General features: G+C 36.3%; 1 protein-coding gene across 2 annotated transcripts in view; it reads left to right on the top strand.

The window, feature by feature from the left end:
* LOC121326989 (fibronectin type III domain-containing protein 3B-like) overlaps positions 1 to 19761 on the top strand; it is a 247757-nt gene that overhangs the window by 67896 nt on the left and 160100 nt on the right. For both annotated transcript variants that reach the window (XM_041270704.1, XM_041270703.1), the window contains 2 exons: positions 4012 to 4150; positions 11130 to 11205. In XM_041270704.1, the coding sequence (XP_041126638.1) occupies positions 4040 to 4150; positions 11130 to 11205 (187 nt within the window). In that variant the 5' untranslated portion in view covers positions 4012 to 4039. The remainder of the gene's footprint in view (positions 1 to 4011; positions 4151 to 11129; positions 11206 to 19761) is intronic.

Genomic DNA, 19761 nt, shown 5'->3' with positions numbered 1-19761 from the left:
GGGCACTGGAATCCATTTAGTATGAAGGCTGTGTTTTTATTAAATGGAAAACAAAGGTGTATTTTTAAAAACAAGTTTTACTTGTTTAAGAAGGTTCTTTATATGAAATACTGCAATAAAAATATCAGCTCCTTTGCCAGCAAAATCATTATGTTGCTGTGATGGCAACCTAGATTTTCCACATTCCCTTATTATGTTGTGTTGAGAATTCACCTTCATTTAAAGTTTAATATCCCAAGAGCACAGGAAAATATGTGTTATTACAGAAAGTGTGATAATAGCATCATTTTTCGACTTCACTAAATTTACATGGTGGAAAATAGGGCCTATTGGGTCACTACTGGTTTTAGGGAATGTAAACAAACTAGGCTGTTAACAAGACTGTACAAGACACAAAATATGGAGGTATGTTTGTGGCAGGCTGGCGAGTGGATAGAGGCCCAGAGACAGTCTGTAGTTCAAAAAAATAATTATTTTATTATAAATACACAAAAAAAAGGGCACAAGGGCCAAAACAAAGCAATTTAAACACAAAAAGAAAGATAAAAAGCAAAACTAACAAAAATAATAATGTCCAGGCTGGGCAATGCCTTCAATGGATTTATCAAAGTTCAAAAAAATCACACACCAAAAAACCACCAACCTGCTCCCTCCTTCCAAATGAAAAACAGAGGCCTCCTTTTATGTCAGGTGGCTGGACACTGATTGATCGTTAATTAAACTAATCATCTAATCAACCCCAGCCACCTGAACACAATGAACCAAGGCAGGTAGGGGAATTTAACCCCATCCCTGCCAATTTCTAAAGAGCAGAGCTGTGCTCTGCCACAATGTTATAAACAGACACCAATAAGTTACGTTAAACATGATTACAGAAATCAGCATCATTGATATTTAAAACGTTTCAACTTTTCTCATACTAGATAAGGTACTGAATTACAAAACTAAGAGGTAGGCTTAACAAAATGTGTAAATGTAATAATTAATTTCCCTGAGACTTTAGTTCACTCATCACTTCATTGCTTAGTACAGTAGCTATTTCCAAAGAAATAACATAAACAAAGCTACTGGAACATTGTCTGGGGATTAGATACAGGTAACATCACAGATAAGCGATAATACCGGTATAAATAGCTGGAATATTGATACTGTAGTCACGGCAACACATCCGATTTTCTCGTTTCTCCTATTTGGCACACAATTGCTGGTGGGAAATGGTGCATACCAGTATGTGTCGTGTGGTTTTAAAAGCAGCTTTGGCTGATTTGAATCAAGTCAATGTTTAAATCACTTGATTTCCACCCAAAAAAATGATTTTAACAACTTCCTTTTACATAGTTTCTCAAGGAAAAAACATGAAAAGTATGTTTTAAAAACCTTTTATTAACACACAAACAATATTTTAAACTCTTACTGTCTATGAATTAAAACTTGCACTGAAGTTTATATTAAGGATTAATCAAATTTAAATTATTAAGCACTTGTAGTTCTTTAATCAAAGTAATAGTCTGGAATTGGTTGTGTCGCTGAAGTATGTTTGCTAAAAGGGCTAATACAAATCTGTACTAGGCTTAGGCTAGTAGAGACTAATTTTCTCTGCAAGTAATAGCCTCTCTGATAATGCATCATAGAATTGTATCCACCAGTTTATTTTTGTCTTATAAAATTGACATTTAACTTTATGAACTAATTAAATACAGTACTATATACCTTTGTAATATTTTACATATAAACGTACATACTACATACATAGCTTACTTAATAATGGAGACTAAATGAATCACATAGCTTGTTTCATATACAGCAAACTAACTCCAGCACTGGCCAGCAATTAGCGTCCTTAAAACGCAAGGGAAAGTTAAATATTTACTTGACGCAAATTTCTTATTTAACCAAGTTGTAGTATGGTTGTCTGAATAGGTCAAAAAGGGGATTGCTTTCAAGTAATTTTTACTTTGCAGGGTTTCATTTTGGTACAGAGAACACAGCAAGGTGTCTGAGAGGGACTTTCATTTAGAAAGTAGCGTGCTGTAATTAGGGTTGTGCTGATTCATTGATTCACACAGTGACGTGTGATATTTTTCTTGACAATGGGATTGTCAATACAGTGACCCCTGTATTAATACAGTTTTTAAAAAAAATTGTATTGAATTTTTAAAGTAAAATGTTGTCTCTTAACATAACATAAACATAAGCAATCAGTCATTTGTCCCTACACTGATAATTACAGAATAGTATTTATCATGTACTCTAGCAGCCTCACCTACCATTCACTGTGTTCAGGGTGTTGTTGTCAAGTCCGCCGGCAGCTGAGCGAAACTGAAGCTGAGCGGAGGAGGATTATGAATGTTGATAATCTCATCAGTGTCAGATCAAGACTTCTCTGACACTGAACATTGAAGCTGCAGCAACCTTTTTCCCATGTTACACTGTACACAATTAGAGGTGCCGTCACCAATTCCGGACACAAGACTTGCAAAATATAAAAAATATAAACATGCTGCATAGATTAACCACTCAGCAAAATGTGGCAACAGACATTAAGTTACTGTTTTAGTATCACTTTAGTGTCTTAACAAGTTGTTGTATTTTAAGCAGTTGAATATGTTAGCAACCAACTTGCTCCTGAAGTGGCACCCAGCAGTTGAATTGGACAACCAATTTTTTTTTGGCCTAGGAGTCATTGGCTCCTAGACAAAAACTTTGTCTGGAGCTCTGATTTGTAATTTTGTTTTATATACATTTATTTTAAAGAATAAACAGGAAACAAACACATAACAGGCAGTGAAGCTTATTTGACCAAAATTGTAAACTTGGCTGCTTTTCTGCTGAGGCAATTGTGTGATTTTTTAAAATGTTTTATGCTTAATTTACTGTATAGTGTCTTGACCCTCGTATTGCGATGCATATCGTATCATGAAGACACTGCTGATGCCCAGCCCTAGCTGTAATGTTACATGCAGGCTGCAGAAATGAGGTATTCACTGTACAATTGGTGACCATGATGGAATTATTAAGGGAGCTGCATTTTAAGTGACAGTTGTGTTTTTTGTTTAGAAAGTCAGGTGCACATACTGCACAGTCCACACATTCACTAAGGCGTAAAGTAACCTTTAGGTAGCCCAGTGAAGATACCATTTGCAGTGGAGATACTTGTTTACAGTGGGGTTTGAAATGACTGTATGCACTCCTGGGCGGTCTACAAGCCCTAACACTAAGGTTCAGGCCACACACTTCTTACTGAAGATACAAAGGAAGTTTGGGTTAAGATTTGTGGATTATGGTTAGCATTACAATGTGACCTGTCAAACTTTTTGTGTTGGAGATTTCCTTTTCTGGAATTAAAATGTTTACTGATCTGTGATCCAATTAAGCAAAGCTTCCCGAGGCGATTGCCTGCGGCAGTAGAGAAAGTCAAAGTCAATTACTTCCACGTAACGACAGCTGTGGAGGATACATATGCTGTTCTAAACCAAACAAATGTTTATGTGTATGAAAACATTACTTTAATGTTTTTAGGTTATATTTTAGACCGTTTTGCTTAGGTTACTTGAAATGTTTGCCGCCAATTTAAAAAAAAAAAACAAACAAACAAACAAAAAAACCTTTATCCTGTTGGATAACAGTCTACTCAGAACCTGATTTGCTGAGAGAATAATATATGAAAGGGATTTCCAAGACCAAAAATCCATTAAATTACCACCATTTAATTAATATTATCCATAATTTCAGGCACATATGGATTTTATCAGGGCATTTTACAGCACTACTGGGGATTCCCCAGTGCTGTAAAAAGCTCTGTGCATCACTGGCTTATCCTGGCAGTGGATAGGTTAATGAGATCAACCAAGTCAATTAGAAAAAAACATTCCAGCTTATACATTTGTCAGTGTTACTGTACAAAGAGAATTAACCAAACCATCTACTGTATTCTAGTTTGACCTAATAAGTGGGTCCCTGCTTTGTCCTGATATATAAGTATAACTGTGTGGTCTGGCTCTTCTCTTGCAGAAAGTCTGTAGAGGAAAGTTCTCCATGAATGTACGTCACAATGATGATGACAGACCAGATCCCGCTGGACCTGCCTGCCTTACTCAACGGCGAATTACCCATGATGCCTCACATGGTTAATGGGGATGGATCTCAACAGGTGAGTCACCATGTTGTTATGTTCATCTTTCGGCCTTTATATTTTGAAGAGGCTGGCAATTAATTTCACAAAGTTTTTTTTAGAGGCACTTTGAAACACATGTGGTCTTTGCAGAAAATAACAGGTTAAGTTTTGATTCAGCCATGACTATTTTGTTGTGCTTTTTCTGTTACACCAGGAAGCCCTGGTAAAAACCCCTGTAGTCATTTTGACATTTTTTGATGAATCAATCACTCAATCAATCTTTATTTTATAAAGCGCCTTTCATAGTGGAATACCATCACAAAGTGCTTTACAAGATGTAGTAAATACAAGAATGTTATGAAGGTGTTAGTTATTGGGAATAATTTGTTCTGCATGTAGTTTGTTCTGTAGTCTGTTGCAATAAAATGGTTTGGCACCCTGAACTTTGCTGTCAATGAATGTCTCCTATATTATTGTTTATACAGCGTGAATACATTTGTCTTATCAAGAAATTATACGGTTTATTATAAATACCTTACTTATGCATTCTTATATATTGTTATTATCAAAAAATGACTGTCTAATAGTCAGGGACTTTGACTGATAAGTCTCAAGTTTGCCAGAGACACTTTTGACTTTCTGCTTTACTGGCAGACTGGCCTTATCCCGTACCTTGTATGCCTGACCATTCTGTATATAGACTCTAAAACTGAATAAAGACAGCTTATTGTCTGTTATTTTCCATGTGCCAGAAAGACTGTCTGAAGCAGTATGCAAATTCCATCTGAAGAGTAGGTTGATGGAAAGCAGACAAAACATTAATAATGTTGGCTGGGTAGACCGCATAGCCCCCTGAAGCGTGCCAGTGAATTGAAACCAAATTAAAGACATTAGTTTGCTTCAAGAATTGTTTAACATTCCCTTAATTAAATCATGTATTGCAGTCTAGCAGTTTTGGCTTCTGAAGGTAAAACTCACATAGTTTCCTTGTCTGTCATTCCCCATTATTGTTCCTATAGATAGTTCTAAGACAATGTGTATGTTCATTAACTGATACTAATAAGAATACAACTACTGTTAATAATAGCATCAATAATAACTAGAACTGCCAGGCAGTTTTACAGCTTCCAAATACATTTATATACGATAAACCTTAGTAAACCACTCGCTATTTTTTTCTTACCAAATAATAATTTAGAAATCCTCTCTAGTTTGATTAGTTTTTATACTTGCTGTCTCCGTTCCGCTCTGAATGGCTAGGGGTCACTGCCAGTCAACTCAGTGACTACTGTAGTTTCACCGTCAGTCTTTTTATCCATTCATTAACTGAAGCAGCGCTAGAATGCTCTCATTCGTTTAAATGACTGTCAATCATCAAACCTTCACAGACTATGCACTTTCATTTGCCAGCAACAGTGCCTGTCATTCAAAGCGCCTACTTTGAAATTAATAGGTTAAGGTTTAAGTAGTCTTTTTCTATAGGTATATAGAATGACTGTTCCTAGTTTGAGTTGAAAATGGGGCACAAGAGAACACTTAATGAATATTATGCACAATACCCTGAACGATGGCTGAAGTTTCCGCGTGAAGACGAAGCGGACCCGTATGCCTTGCCTTCAGTGACTCCAACTGTGCTAAAGCAGGAGTGAGGTGGAGCGCAGACTCTGGATAATAAGGGCAAGATAGTTCTGTTCAGCTATCTAATGTTTTGTTCTGTTCATCTTATTTTTACTTGTAAATCTATGCTATAAAAGTCTGTGTAATACACTTTTATATTGCGTTTTCAATATTTTATTTGAGACCATTTTTTAATTTGTGTAGGATCTTCATTTATACAAGGTAGCTCTGCTGTTACCAAACGTTATTTCAACAACAATGTTGGTAATCATGGCTTTGTTGCATGTTGAATATGATAAAGGGGTTTTGCTAAATGAGACGTTTCTCAATGGCGTAAAAAGTATGGTGATTTTTAAAGCACAAACAATTTCGGCCATTCTCTGCTTCAATTGAAAAATAAAGATCCAACAAAAAAACCTGGTAAATTCTTCCTAACATAAACGCTGATATTAATCATCGATTTTGAAAAAAAAAAAAAAAAAAAACTTAACTATAGGCAAGTGTGTAAGTACATAAGAAAGTTTAAAACGAGAGGAGGCCATTGAAAAAAAAGGTCAAGTGTCAGCTTCAACTTACTGGGGAGTTGATCCCAGGACCCAGAATGCCCCTTTTTCTAAACTCCATTTGTGACCCCTGGTCCTTGTTTCTTTTTTCAGGTTGAAGAACATTAAGACTGAACAGTACTGGTCGCTCTTCTTTGCAGCTACAAACGAGAGGAGGACCTCGGCCCATCTTGCTCTTTGTTTGTTAGTAGCGATTATTGATCCCAAAATCTCATCAAGCAGCTTCTTGAAGGATCCCAGGGTGTCAGCTCAACAACATTACTGGGGAGTTGATTCCATACCCTTCACAATTCTCTGTGTAAAAAAGTGCTTTCTGAATGCCCCTTTTTCTAAACTCCATTTGTGACCCCTGGTCCTTGTTTCTTTTTTCAGGCTGAAAAAGTCCCTTGGGTCGACACTGTCAATACTTTTAGATTTTGAATGCTTGAATTAGGTCGCCAGTTTGTTCAAGACTGAACAGATTCAATTCTTTTAGCCTGTCTGCATAATGCCTTTTAAGCCTGTTAAGGGCATTGAGGGGCAATGGGACATCATAGACCATGAGACTGTAGGTCAAGTGGCCGCTGATGTCCCAGGACCACAGAGAAGCCCTTTTTTACTGGCTTGATTACACACACTCACCTAGGTCTTTTTCATAGATTCCTTTAATATCTCCCATATGATATTTATAATTTATTTGCAGTACCTTACACTTTTCTCTATTAAATGTCATTTGCCATGTGGAATCTTGTCTAGATCATTTTGAATGACCTTTGCTGCTGCAACAGTGTTTGCCACTCCTCCTACTTTTGTGTCGTCTGCAAATTTAACAAGTTTGCTTACTATACCAGAATCTAAATCATTAATGTAGATTAGGAATAGCAGAGGACCTAATACTGATCCCTGTGGTACACCGCTGGTTACCACACTCCATTCTGAGGTTTTTCCTCTAATCAGTACTTTCTGTTTTCTACATGTTAGCCACTCCCTAATCCATGTACATGTGTTTCCTTGAATCCCAACTGCGTTCAGTTTGAGAATTAATCTTTTGTGCGGGACTTTGTCAAAAGCTTTCTGGAAATCTAAATAAACCATGTCATATGCTTTGCAATTATCCATTATCGATGTATCCTCAAAAAAATCAAGCAAGTTAGTTAGGCACGATCTCCCTTTCCTAAAACCATGTTGACTGTCTCCCAGTACCCTATATAGGTAATTTTAATAGATCTTATTATAGCTTCCATAAGTTACCATATAGGTCATTATAGTTTCACATACTTAGTTTTTATTATATATATATAGTTGTAATTGATTACACACACTCACTATACTTATATTATATATATATATTGTAATTGACCGATATTGTACCATATATATATTATATATATAATATATATATATATATATATATATAATTATATATATATATATATATATATATATTTTTTTTTTTTTACCAAATATTCATTATAAAGCTGCAGCATTTGTGGTGTTGCTATCATAGTTTCAGTGACCACATGTAGTCCCCAGACCACGTCTTGGTTTGTCTCTCTGAATATTGTACAAACTCGTTTCCAAGCGAGTCGGTATTCGGAGAGATGTCTCCCCACAGGAGGTTGTGCTGCTCCTTGGTCTGGAGCCCAAAATGGTGACTGGTTCAGAAAAAATATACCATGTTTAGGAGCTCTGCTGGGTCTTCTGTGAGAGAGTCAGCTCGGTGAGGTGCGTTTTCCTTTCCCCTATTTTAAGAAACCGTTGTTTTACCAAGAGTCTGCCATTTTTTCTCAGTTTGTTTTTAGGACGATGCATGATTGATGATTACAGGCCACAGCAGTGGTGTCACATTCTTATTACACACATTTCCATGGTAGTAATAAGAATGTAGACTTCACCAAGCTATATGGGAGATTACAACTATCCATATATAATAAGGAAGTTAATAAGGAATCAGTGGTCTGTGTATATAATACTAATGCTAATATCAATACTAACCATGACATCACAATTAAAATAAAGAAAGAAAGTAACACACAAAACAAAAAATAACAAACAATTAAGAGCGGTGACAATAATATTCCTCAGTAGACATAACTTTAAAAAGTGTTTTGTAAGGCTGCACACATAAATGGAGGCTTTGTTTATAGGGTTGTGTTTTATCCTGTAACTGTAATTATACATTGTGAGTGACACATCAGAAGGCGTTGAAGTTTAAACAGATTAAAAAAATAAATAAATACAAAAGAAAGCACTGAGACTGAGGTTGTGTGCGCCACACTTCCTTTCCTTGGTTGGCTTTAGTACCAAGCTGATGTCATTATGTATGACTAAGATGTTGTCTGTGAGACCTTTCTGTAATCTGCAGCACTGTATTCAGGACACCGGTGCTCAACACTATTATAAAATCAAATCTTATTAATTTAATTAATTTAAATTAATAAATTATTATGAATTATTAATTTAAATCAATAAAAAAAAAGTAGACTGTTCCGGAAAGCCGCCAAGTACAACTGAAAACATGCTAGTAATATAAATATGTGAGTCTCCAGATAGGGCACTGGGGTGAATAGTAATAGTCATAGTGCTCAATTATTAGAATTCATATGCAGTTATAGTGAATTCAATTTGAAATATGTAAAAATTAAGCAAAACCACACACATATACAACATAATTGTTTGAATTGGACTCTGATTTGTCATTGTTGTGTATAAACTGTACCAGGAAGAGAGCCTGGTGTCTCTGTTTCCCTTTTCTGTCAAAGCAAATAAATCTGCAGGTCCATCAATTCCACTCTAATTAGGCAAGTCTTTCCATGGGGAGCTAAACGAGAGATGGATCTGCTGTTTGCATTCGGCCAGGCTAAACAATCCTGTATTTCATCTGAGGAGACTTGTAGCGTTCACAAATTGCTTTGGGAAAGGGAAAAATAAAAGACTTCACTAGATCCGAAAGATGCCAATGTCTGACTCACCCTCCTACCAGTGTGCATGATGCAAGGCCTGTTGCCGTCTGCTGTGTGTCGGTTGTCAAGGAAGAGGCATCCTGTTTGAATTAAAAATCAAGCACTGATGTGTAGGTACTGCCTTGGCCATCTATACTCAACAGTTGTATATTTGTTATTATTTGAATTCGTACCACCATTTGTTTTCAATACTGAGATTAGCTATCAGATTATACCTGGGCAACAGGTTTTATTTGTGTATATGGACTGTGTCTATTGCTCTTTTCTAGTCCCCTGTGTTTCCTTTGGGGTTATGTTGATGCTGCTGCTGTAGAAACATGAGTTTTTCGTTCTCTCCTTTTTTTCAAACCTGAGCTGACTTTGTAGATTACATTCTGGTTACCACAGCAACCAGAGCAGCAGATTATTTTGCAGGAAATGGGAGCACATGATTAAGCATGAAGAACTGCCAATGATACTGCATGCTGGAGAACAATGGTAAAAAGCTGTTTTATACCTGTAGAGTCTGGGAAGGCCACAAACACAACTTTTTCAGGATGCACGACCAGAAATGTACTGTTTGGAACACATATTCTGACAATATGATGGTAAGAATCTGTTCTGTAACTTGATACACTTGAGGGTAAAGCAGATGTTTTGCAAGCCACATAAAAAAGTATTTACTGTTATTGAATGATATGATTTTTTACTTGTAATGTTTTTGTTGAAGTGTATGTACAAGTGCAGTGTAATCAACTTTATTGTAATCAGCTGCGATTACTATCATGTATTAAGTTACTGTACAGGTAATGCACAAAGCCAGTTATGAAACGATCATGTGTGTATGAATGAACTGCAGGGCTACATGTAAATCAATAATGTGCTCAATTGAACGCATTATAGATTACGAATGAATGACTTGCTCAAAACCTGCGCCATGAAGTACGGACCAGGTTTTTTGTTTCAACCAGTTGTATTGCAGTCTGCAGATGGACATAGTCTCAGTCTGGATAAATCACTGTTTCCACACATTTTAAAGTCTCAGATGGTGTCTGCAAGTGCTGTTTTATTGTATGTTGGGAATGAAAATGCATTTAAAATCTGATATTTAGTTGAAACATAACCTGTACCAGTGGGAGAGAAACAGGATTGAAAACCATTAAAGGCTTGTTTACTGAAAAAATTAAATAAATAAATACTTCTTACTTTATCTATAAGTTGTCATATAATAATATTGTCCCTGTCTTGGGCTGGGGCTTGTGGTCAGGCCATTTGTGGGTTTTGACTCTTTGCATATTGAAATTTCTCTGCATATTGAAATTTTACCACATATTCATTAAAGATAAGCATTACAAAATCCAATAGACCAATATTACCTACCAACACAAGTCAGTTTACTGCAAGCCACCACCTTATCCTGAAATACTTGTATCAATAAGCAAAGCTTAACTCAATTCAAGATTTTCACTAATATGGCACTGACTGAGTGAACCAGTCAGAGGTATTACACTGTGCACCAGTCACTCCCCTAAGCAGACACTTCAGAAACACTCTAGTGTATACATTAGAACGCTTAATCACAGGGTTTAAAATGAGACTTCAAAATGCTGATTTAAGACCCGATTATCTACCATGGGTGGAAAACTACATCCATTAGCCATTCACTCAAGTGGTAGAATTGGCCTTTGTCATGTTATAAGTCCTTCTGCTATATTGGCAATGGAAACATTTCAGAATGTGTGTGGTTCCAATGCGCAGTTGTATAGGCTAAAGTCTTACAGTTAAGTGTTTGTAGTACAGTTGATCTTTACTGTCCAGAGTCCTGTGTTGTTACGTGAGACTTGCAAGGTATTTAAGACATTTTGAAGAGTCGGTTTGAAATATATATTTTTAAGTTTTCTTTTCTCTTGGCAGGTCATTTTTGTACAAGTCAACCCAGGAGAAACCTTCACAATAAGGGCGGAAGATGGATCCTTGCAATGCATCCAAGGTAGAGCAATTTACCACAATTATACCCCATATATTCTGACAGGTTTTTGATGAGGAAATGTTATTTATGTGAGCTTGTAGCTCTTCAAATGGCTGTTAAAATACACTTGAGTGGACTGTTGAAGACACTATGTAACACAATTTTTGTTCCTGGGTAGTAAGTGTTATTTCCTAATTGCTTATGCCTCAAAAATACAGAAAATGGCTATTATTCCCCACAAACTTTGCTTTTGTGACCAGGACAGTGATATTTTGAAATTGACCTATTTCCAGTGAGAAAACGGGCGAATTTGTGTCTTTTTGTTCACATAAAGTCAGAAAAAAACAACATATGAATCCAAATTAACATGTATTTATACTAAAGTAAAACAAAAATGACTACAAAAGATTTAGAAATTAGTAGTTTTTCGAGATTTACGATTATACTGTAAATCACTTTCACGAATCAGCCCCCAAATGTAGTCTCCCATCATGTTCTCGTTATGCTGTCCTTGGTAGCAGCGTTCAAAGTCCAGTATATCCTGGTGGAAGCGCTCGCCTTGCTCCTCCGAGTACGCTCCCATGTTCTCCTTGAATTTATCAAGATGAGCATCAAGGATATGGACTTTGAAGGACATCCTACAGCCCATTGTGCCGTAGTTCTTCACCAGAGTCTCAACCAGCTCCACATAGTTTTCAGCCTTGTGATTGCCCAGGAAGCCCCAAACCACTGCGACAAAGCTGTTCCAAGCCGCTTTCTCCTTACTAGTGAGCTTCTTGGGGAATTCATTGCACTCCAGGATCTTCTTTATCTGTGGTCCGACGAAGACACCGGCTTTGACCTTTGCCTCAGACAGCTTAGGGAAGAAGTCTTGAAGGTACTTGAAGGCTGCTGACTCCTTATCTAGAGCTCTGACAAATTGTTTTATAAGGCCCAATTTGATGTGCAGTGCTGGCATCAGCACCTTCCGGGGATCCACCAGTGGCTCCCACTTGATGTTGTTCCTCCCCACAGAGAACTCGGTCCGCTGTGGTCAGTCCCGCCTGTGGTAATGTGCCTTGGTGTCCCTGCTGTCCCAAAGGCAAAGATAGCAGGGAAACTTGGTAAAACTGCCTTGGAGACCCATCAGGAATACCACCATTGTAGCCTCTTGATGCCATCTCAGAAAAATGCAGATATGTATCCACTTAGGCAGCTGGAATTAAATCTGAACTGGTGGGCTTAAGGCCCCTGTATTTATACTACTATTTATATTACTGGAAAGTTCTAGAAAGTTCTAGAAGTTACTCCAAGTTTACTCAGCACTGAATCTATCTGGAATGTTCTGGAAAATAGGTAAATTTCAAAATATCACTGTCCTGGTCACAAAAGCAAAGTTTGTGGGGAGTAATAGCCATTTTCTATACTTTTGAGGCATAAGCAATTAGGAAATAACACTTACTACCCAGGAACCAAAAAAAAATATATATATATTTGTTACACGGTGATATCAATGCTTAAATTAACTTTCCATCTAAGTGAATGAGTCTTGCCAATGCATGTCACTCGAAAATATAATTCTGCACAAGAAATTGTGAAATAATGCTGATGATACAATCTGTTTAAAATCAGTAGGCTACTTATTAAATTAATCACCTCTGTCCATCATAGACCCCTGTTAAATGGTTGAACTCACAGGCTAACACACATTTTTTTTTTTTGAAGAGTGAACTGAATAGCAGTCTACCAACCTTATTAGTGGTTGTTTGAAGATCCTAAAAGGTACAGATTGCAGTTATGTCTTTAGAACTCTCTTTATCTTCCTTTGTGAGAACCTGGCTCAACACAACCCATATCTAGAAATGATATCATTGCTATCAAACACTTCACAGTTAGTAGTCCTGAAATGGGTGTAATATTCTGGCAAAACTAAAAAATATGTACAGTGGAACATACTTCTCAGCAACTACGAATCCTTTTTATTTCAAATTATTTAAGAACTACTTTGTGAACTGCGTAACTTCTACTGTACAGGGTTAATCAGGAGCTGCTCACAATAATGAACCACAGAGCAATTGAAAACAAAGATCTGCATTAAAAAAAACCTGCATTACGACAATTTAGCCAGGAATCGGTAGTTAACATGTTGCTGGAAAACACATTGAGCAGTTGAACAAGCATAGGTCCTGGTTACTCAGCCTTGCAACCCTGTATAGTATCGGCATCATCCTTTATTAATGCGCAATACACTACATGAACTAGATTACATTTCAATTTCTGTCACACCATCATCCTAAATGGGGCGATTGAGTCCTTATCAAATTGTTTGATCTGTGTCTGCTGACGGAAACAAACAGGGCTGATTTTAAATGGTTTTCAAAATGGTCCCTGTGGCAGATGGAAACTTGCCAAATGTGAACCAGTCAAATCCATTACATAAGGAATACACACATAAGAAGGCAGTTTCTTGCTTGAACACTTTTTGACCCAATTAATAGAATTTGCTATTAATTTGCCTCAACTAGTGCATTAGTCACTCTTAGTGATTATTAAATTTTACCTGACTGGAAATTGAGAGTAGATGATTGCAACCTGCAGTTAAGGCACTAAAAAGCCTTTAAAAAGTACATGTTCACCGAAGAAAATATTTAAAATATGATAATAATCTATTATTATATTATTATTATTATTATTATTATTATTATTATTATTATTATTAATTTGTATTTTCGTGGCAGTAATCGCATATTTTTCAAGCCGACTCTTCTTGTCTCTTTGCTTGAGACGGTTACAGCAGCTGAATTGAATCTGTGTCCACATGTTAAGTGTCTTGGTTGAAAATTTGTACACATTTCTGCACAGGGGATGAAAGAAAAATCAATATGATCACAATCAAGGAGGTAGGTTAGAGATGCGTGAATCTAATAAGGGGTTTAACCCTTTCAGGACCAAGCATTTCAGTGAGATGCTCCCCTAGGACCAAGTGTTTTTTGGCTCTAGTTGACTCTCTTCCTATAAAAATTCTCTATTTTGCAGTAGCATCTTGGAAGTGGTGTCCTTTTCTTCAAAACACTCTGCGGAACATTATAAAGTACTTCAGAAACCATACAAACTTTGCGCTTTTTTTTTTCAACACAATATATATATTTTTAAAGTTAAGTATTTTAATTATATTTTCTGCATAGAGATGCCTGTATAAAATGTGTTATTCTATGACCCAAGCAACTTTACAATACTTTCTAAAAGTTTTGTTGAAAAATATTGATGTTTGAGTAAGTTACAAGATATTGTTTCACCCGAGTGATTGCAACGATACAATACACATTTATTCTCAGGGTCTTTATAAGCAACAATGGACACTACGATCAATTTATGTTCTCAAAATAAATATTAAAAAATAAAATAGTTATCCGTTCCATTATTAACAGTAATAAGGACAAAAAAACGTACCTGATACATTTAGTTGTTGAAATAGTTTATGCTTATATCCACTCATTTCTAGATAGATGTAAAACATTTAAAATCAAAATATTGGCAGTGGTCCGACTTTTTTGCTATTACATTTGAAAAGATGCTATTCAATACAAATGCTGCAATTTATCTAAATACTTCTGTTTGTTTACTACGATACACCAGCAAAGCAAAGCGCTAATAAGTGAATATGCAATTGTGAAACCATAATATCAATATCATAATAATAATAATAATAATAATAATAATAATAATAAAGAAGAAGAAGAAGAAGAAGAAGAAGAAGAAGAAGAAGAAGAAGAAGAAGAAGAAGAAGAAGAAGAAGAACAGCTCTCCAATTACATCCCAAGTTACGGTGTTTGTCATTCAGGTTTAAAAAAAGACGTACACGTATAATTTTTTTGTTTTTGCTAAATAACAAAAAGGAGTATTTAATTGTCATTATTGAGTACCTGTTGGATTTTATTGATTTTATATAATACATATATTATTATTAAAAAGGTTTTTGTTTTTGTTTTCTTTTGAAAACATGTTGTTTAAACTTTTACATGTTTTTTGGGGGGTAAATATAAACCCCCAGTGATAGACTAAACTGAGTGTTCTTTCATGAGTTGATGAAAAGTACCAACTACTTTTATGGCTCTTATGGGATACAGCTCTCCTCCACTACTTGTTGTTATGTGTGTGTGTGTATGTATATATATATATATATATATATATATATATATATATATATATATATATATATATACACACACACACACACACACACACACACACACACACACACACACACACACACACACACACACACACACACACACACCTATTCCCCTCACTAGCCCCTCACTATTTTGAATAAATACATACATTTCTATACAGGACCCGTGTTGACCAAGTGCTGAAACAAATGTACGATCTACATTTCTTTTAACCATTATTAAAATTCATAATATCAATTAAAGCCCTTTCACACAGTATAAAACATTTACATGCAAACTGACCTTTTCCATTGCCTACAATGAGTGCTCCCTTGCTATACAGCCAGATCCAGCTGCGCGCGCCCCTAAACATGGCTACGCTCTGGAACAACTCAAGCGTAAGATCTGCTGTACCCACTAAATCAAGTAAGGAAATACTCTGTATTTAGTTATTTTAATACAGACAAAACTGTTAAAAACAACTAACTGTTAGCTATTTATGTCACTGCAAGCAATATATGCAATATATATTATTATATTATTATATTACATTATATTGCTCTCAACCACATTCGTGGAGCATCTTGCTTGCAAAATAAGTAGTATTTATGCAAGTAAATGATAAGTATTGATAAGTGTTTCAAGCCTGTACTGCAAAGTATGATGGCCCTGTAAGTCATAAAAACAAAGTGCTTTTTTTATCATGTTTACACGATCACGTTCCTAGAAGCACACTTCAGTATGATCGTGTTAACACAATCCTGGTCCTTCAAGTGTTAAATAGCATTGCTACTGGCAATGTAACATGAGTAATAGCCTTAAAGCATTGTTAGACGTTTTGGCAAGAGTTTGAGGTAGCTTTATGAGGTACAGAGGGAGTTTGAGTTACCTGGGGTGATTTAGCCTGGCCAGACTTAAAACAGTTTGCATTTAGACATGAAACTAAACTTACTGACAGTATTGAGTTATTAGTATTGTTTTGGAATAGTTTTTCAATATAACGCTGTATTTATTGCAGCTAAAGCAATCATATACACCAGACAATAAGGCTGCAGTTCCATCAAGGGGTGCTAGTGACTTGATGAACCAAGAGTGTGAAGCTTTACTGAGTCACTAGAACTCCGATGGAATTACACTCTTTAACAGGAATATACATATAGGGTGAATTTTATTTGTTATAACTCACGATAACAGAATAAATCAAAGGACAAGGATGACTTAACTATGCGCCAGTACATTGCTGGCACATATTTGATTAAAGTTTGCTGTGGATCTTGCTGGCTGGCTGGATGGCTGAGTCCTGCAACTTTGCACACACTGCTGCCTTGTAACCCTTAGAGGTACTAGTGTTTGTCTTTTAAAGACAGATAGACAATTGTATAATTATGTTGGATTTATTTTTCTGGGGACAAATGGTTCTTTAAAATATCATACTAGTCATTGCACTTGCTATTTTATTTTCCAAATTGATACAATTGGTCTTGTATTCCTCTGTCTAACTTCAAATTCTTGTGTAACTAAAAAAGTGAAGATGCAATTTCTTTTTCCAGATCATTTGCACTAACAATTACCGAAGGTGCTCAGAGACAGGTGTTCTCGACCTATATTATTTGTACACTATCTTAATCTCATGCTGTCATACCTTGTTATTCTGTCAAAGTACTGTAACCTAAAAAGACCTGGAAGGCACAGCCCTGTTGAAGAAGGAGTACTATACTCCTAGAGTTAAATGTTGGGATTGGCTGCTTCCTGATGAAATGTGATTGGGCATGTACCACTTTGATTTGATTGAAGGCACATTGTTGGAATAAAGGGCCAACTGGTTGAAATGATTTGTAAAGTTTTGGCAGCTCATTTGTTTACACACGGTATACACTAGGCTTAATAAATTGCAGTACTCAAACTCCTAATATTTTAACTTTTAGAACAGATTCCATACTAAGGAAAGCCAAAATGGGCTACAAAACAACTAGTAACCATGGTTTTCCTGCTGCTGTCAGAACTCTGATAAAGTGCTATGGAGAAATAACCCAAAAGCCCACTCCATTCTGTGATGGAAAAGTATGTTTGTGCCAGAAAACCACTGGATTTCTACTTTACAATGGGCCGCGATGAATGCTAGTTCCCTATTTGCTGCATTACCACAACGAGTGAAAATGTGTTGTAACACTGATGATAAATTACAAAAGCTAAGCCCAGACCTGACCCTTCAATAGATACTGTATCTAGAGCCCCAAACTGTCCTTCCTGCATTCCTTCAACTCATTAGTGATCATGTGCCACTGATGGGGAAGACATTTGCTATGAAACTATATCCAGTGTGATGGATGAGAACAGTGTTCTTATCAATCATCATGTTGTTTTGTTTTGCAGGTTTGATTAAAATAGTGTCTACTAGCGATTGTCCTATAGCTGAAAGATGCCTCTTTGTCATTATCCAAAACTGCAAGACAGCACTCTAGATTTAAGTTTTTACATCAAGTTGTTTAGTTTGTGGCCTCTTGGGTTAACAAAACACACAGTAGGGTTATCTTAAAAGATATTTGCCAAAAACATATGATATTTAGTTGCATTAGCTGTGTAACATTGCTTTTTACCTGGGGCTGTTTACCTGGGGCTGAATCAAGGTGCCTCCATTGATCAGAGAGCAAATTCATACAGTACGGGAGAGTTTGAATAGGAAATAAATATGGAATCATTGGATTGCGCAGTTTTATGAACCTACATTACTTAAACAGAAGTTTTACTGGACTGGACCTGCATTTACACTGCATTCAGTTTTGGAATTAATGGTTAGTTTATGCATTGTAAGTCACATTCTCATTGGAACCTATTAGCAACAACTACAGTTATAATTTCACTGAGAATGTAAATCTCAAACTCAGAATGTCAATGACAAAGCATTCTTAAACGTTTAAACCACAACAGGTGCTATATAAACATTAAGTATGTTAATATCTGGATTTTTGTCTGTTTGTTTGTTCTCTTAGGGGTGGATGTAAGTACAGGTGGAGTGCAAATAACCGCTAATGCAAAATTCTGATTTCATAGCGGCAAGGCAATTATTTTGCACTGTGCCCTATGTAAATTTAAGAGTAATGCAAATTACTCAACACATACAAATAATGATCTGCAATTATGATAATGAGGGTCTCAACGAGAGCATTGGTCTATTTAGCGGCCGTACTTGCAGAGTTAAAAGTACAGAGAGCAGTAGGCACTGTATGACATTTGTGGAGCATGAGAATACAAACCAAAAAAATATATGTCAGAAGAACAGCAGCAAAGTCCTCTTGGCGCACAGAAAAGAAAAGAAACATTTTCTGAGAAGGAGCTGAGAGTCCTTACGGCTGAGATCACTCAGCATGAAACAAAGTTGTTTGGAAAAGCCTCAGCCAACATCAGTTATGCTAGTATCCTTACGAAATTATATTTATTGGCCAGCCCTTTTCAGCATAACATCCAAAACTTTGCCTAGCACTCTGGAAAAGGTGACTGGACTAGTCCTCCAGACATTCCAACTGTGGTCTGAAAGGAACCAGAGGCTAAGGAGTGCAGAGAACACAGCACTTTCACATGTGTAGGGATAGCAGTCCCTATTGACGCTGGGGTCTAGCTCATCTCTCAGTTCAGCTATTAGGTCTACAATGACCTCTGGAGTGAGACGAGATGTACCGCCGCTTTAGTATTTCTGTGTTACTGGGGGCCTTAAAATTTAAAAATTGTCCAGTTGTCAAATTCCAGAATGATTTCCAAGCGCATGTTCCTTATAAAGTAGAAGAGATATCACTTTCAAATTGCTTAGGTGTGCTATTAATTAAACTGACTTTCTGTAAGCAGCTCTGCTACTGTCTACCGATTTTACTGTCTGATTTAATGACCCCACAAAAAGGCTTCAGGATGTATCGAAAATGGCACCATCTTTGAAGGGCTGAAACACCTTGTGGGACACGAGTTAACAAACTGACCTTTGGTGGACTTATATATGAGGATTTGAAGGACTTGTGGTAAAATAATTGACTTGGTAATCTGTCTCCTTCACAGTGAATAAATGTACAAACATGAATAACTGCCCATATAAATTTAAGTCCGATTTCAAGAACACTGTGTCATACGCAGGCAATTATTACCAAGTCAGTTATTGTCCTTCAAACGCTCCTCTGTAACCCATGAATGCTTATTTCAGGACTTTGCAATAATCAATTTTTAAAGATGGCAACAAAGAAGGAATAAGAGGTCAACAGTACCTCTGTAGCCCTATGAGAAACCACTTGCATATAAAGATTATACACATTTTATGGTTTTAGTTTTATGGATTTATTTATTTATACACGTTTTATGGTTACTCTTGGTTTAAACTCAAACTATTTGCTAATATTGTACACTGTAACCCAAAACAACATAAATGCATGTTATTCATGTTTGT

Source organism: Polyodon spathula, chromosome 14, assembly GCF_017654505.1.
Source record: "Polyodon spathula isolate WHYD16114869_AA chromosome 14, ASM1765450v1, whole genome shotgun sequence".
Classification (NCBI taxonomy): domain Eukaryota; kingdom Metazoa; phylum Chordata; class Actinopteri; order Acipenseriformes; family Polyodontidae; genus Polyodon; species Polyodon spathula.
The sequence above is the reverse complement of the archived record's forward strand: the minus strand, read 5'-3'. Positions and strand labels throughout refer to the sequence as shown.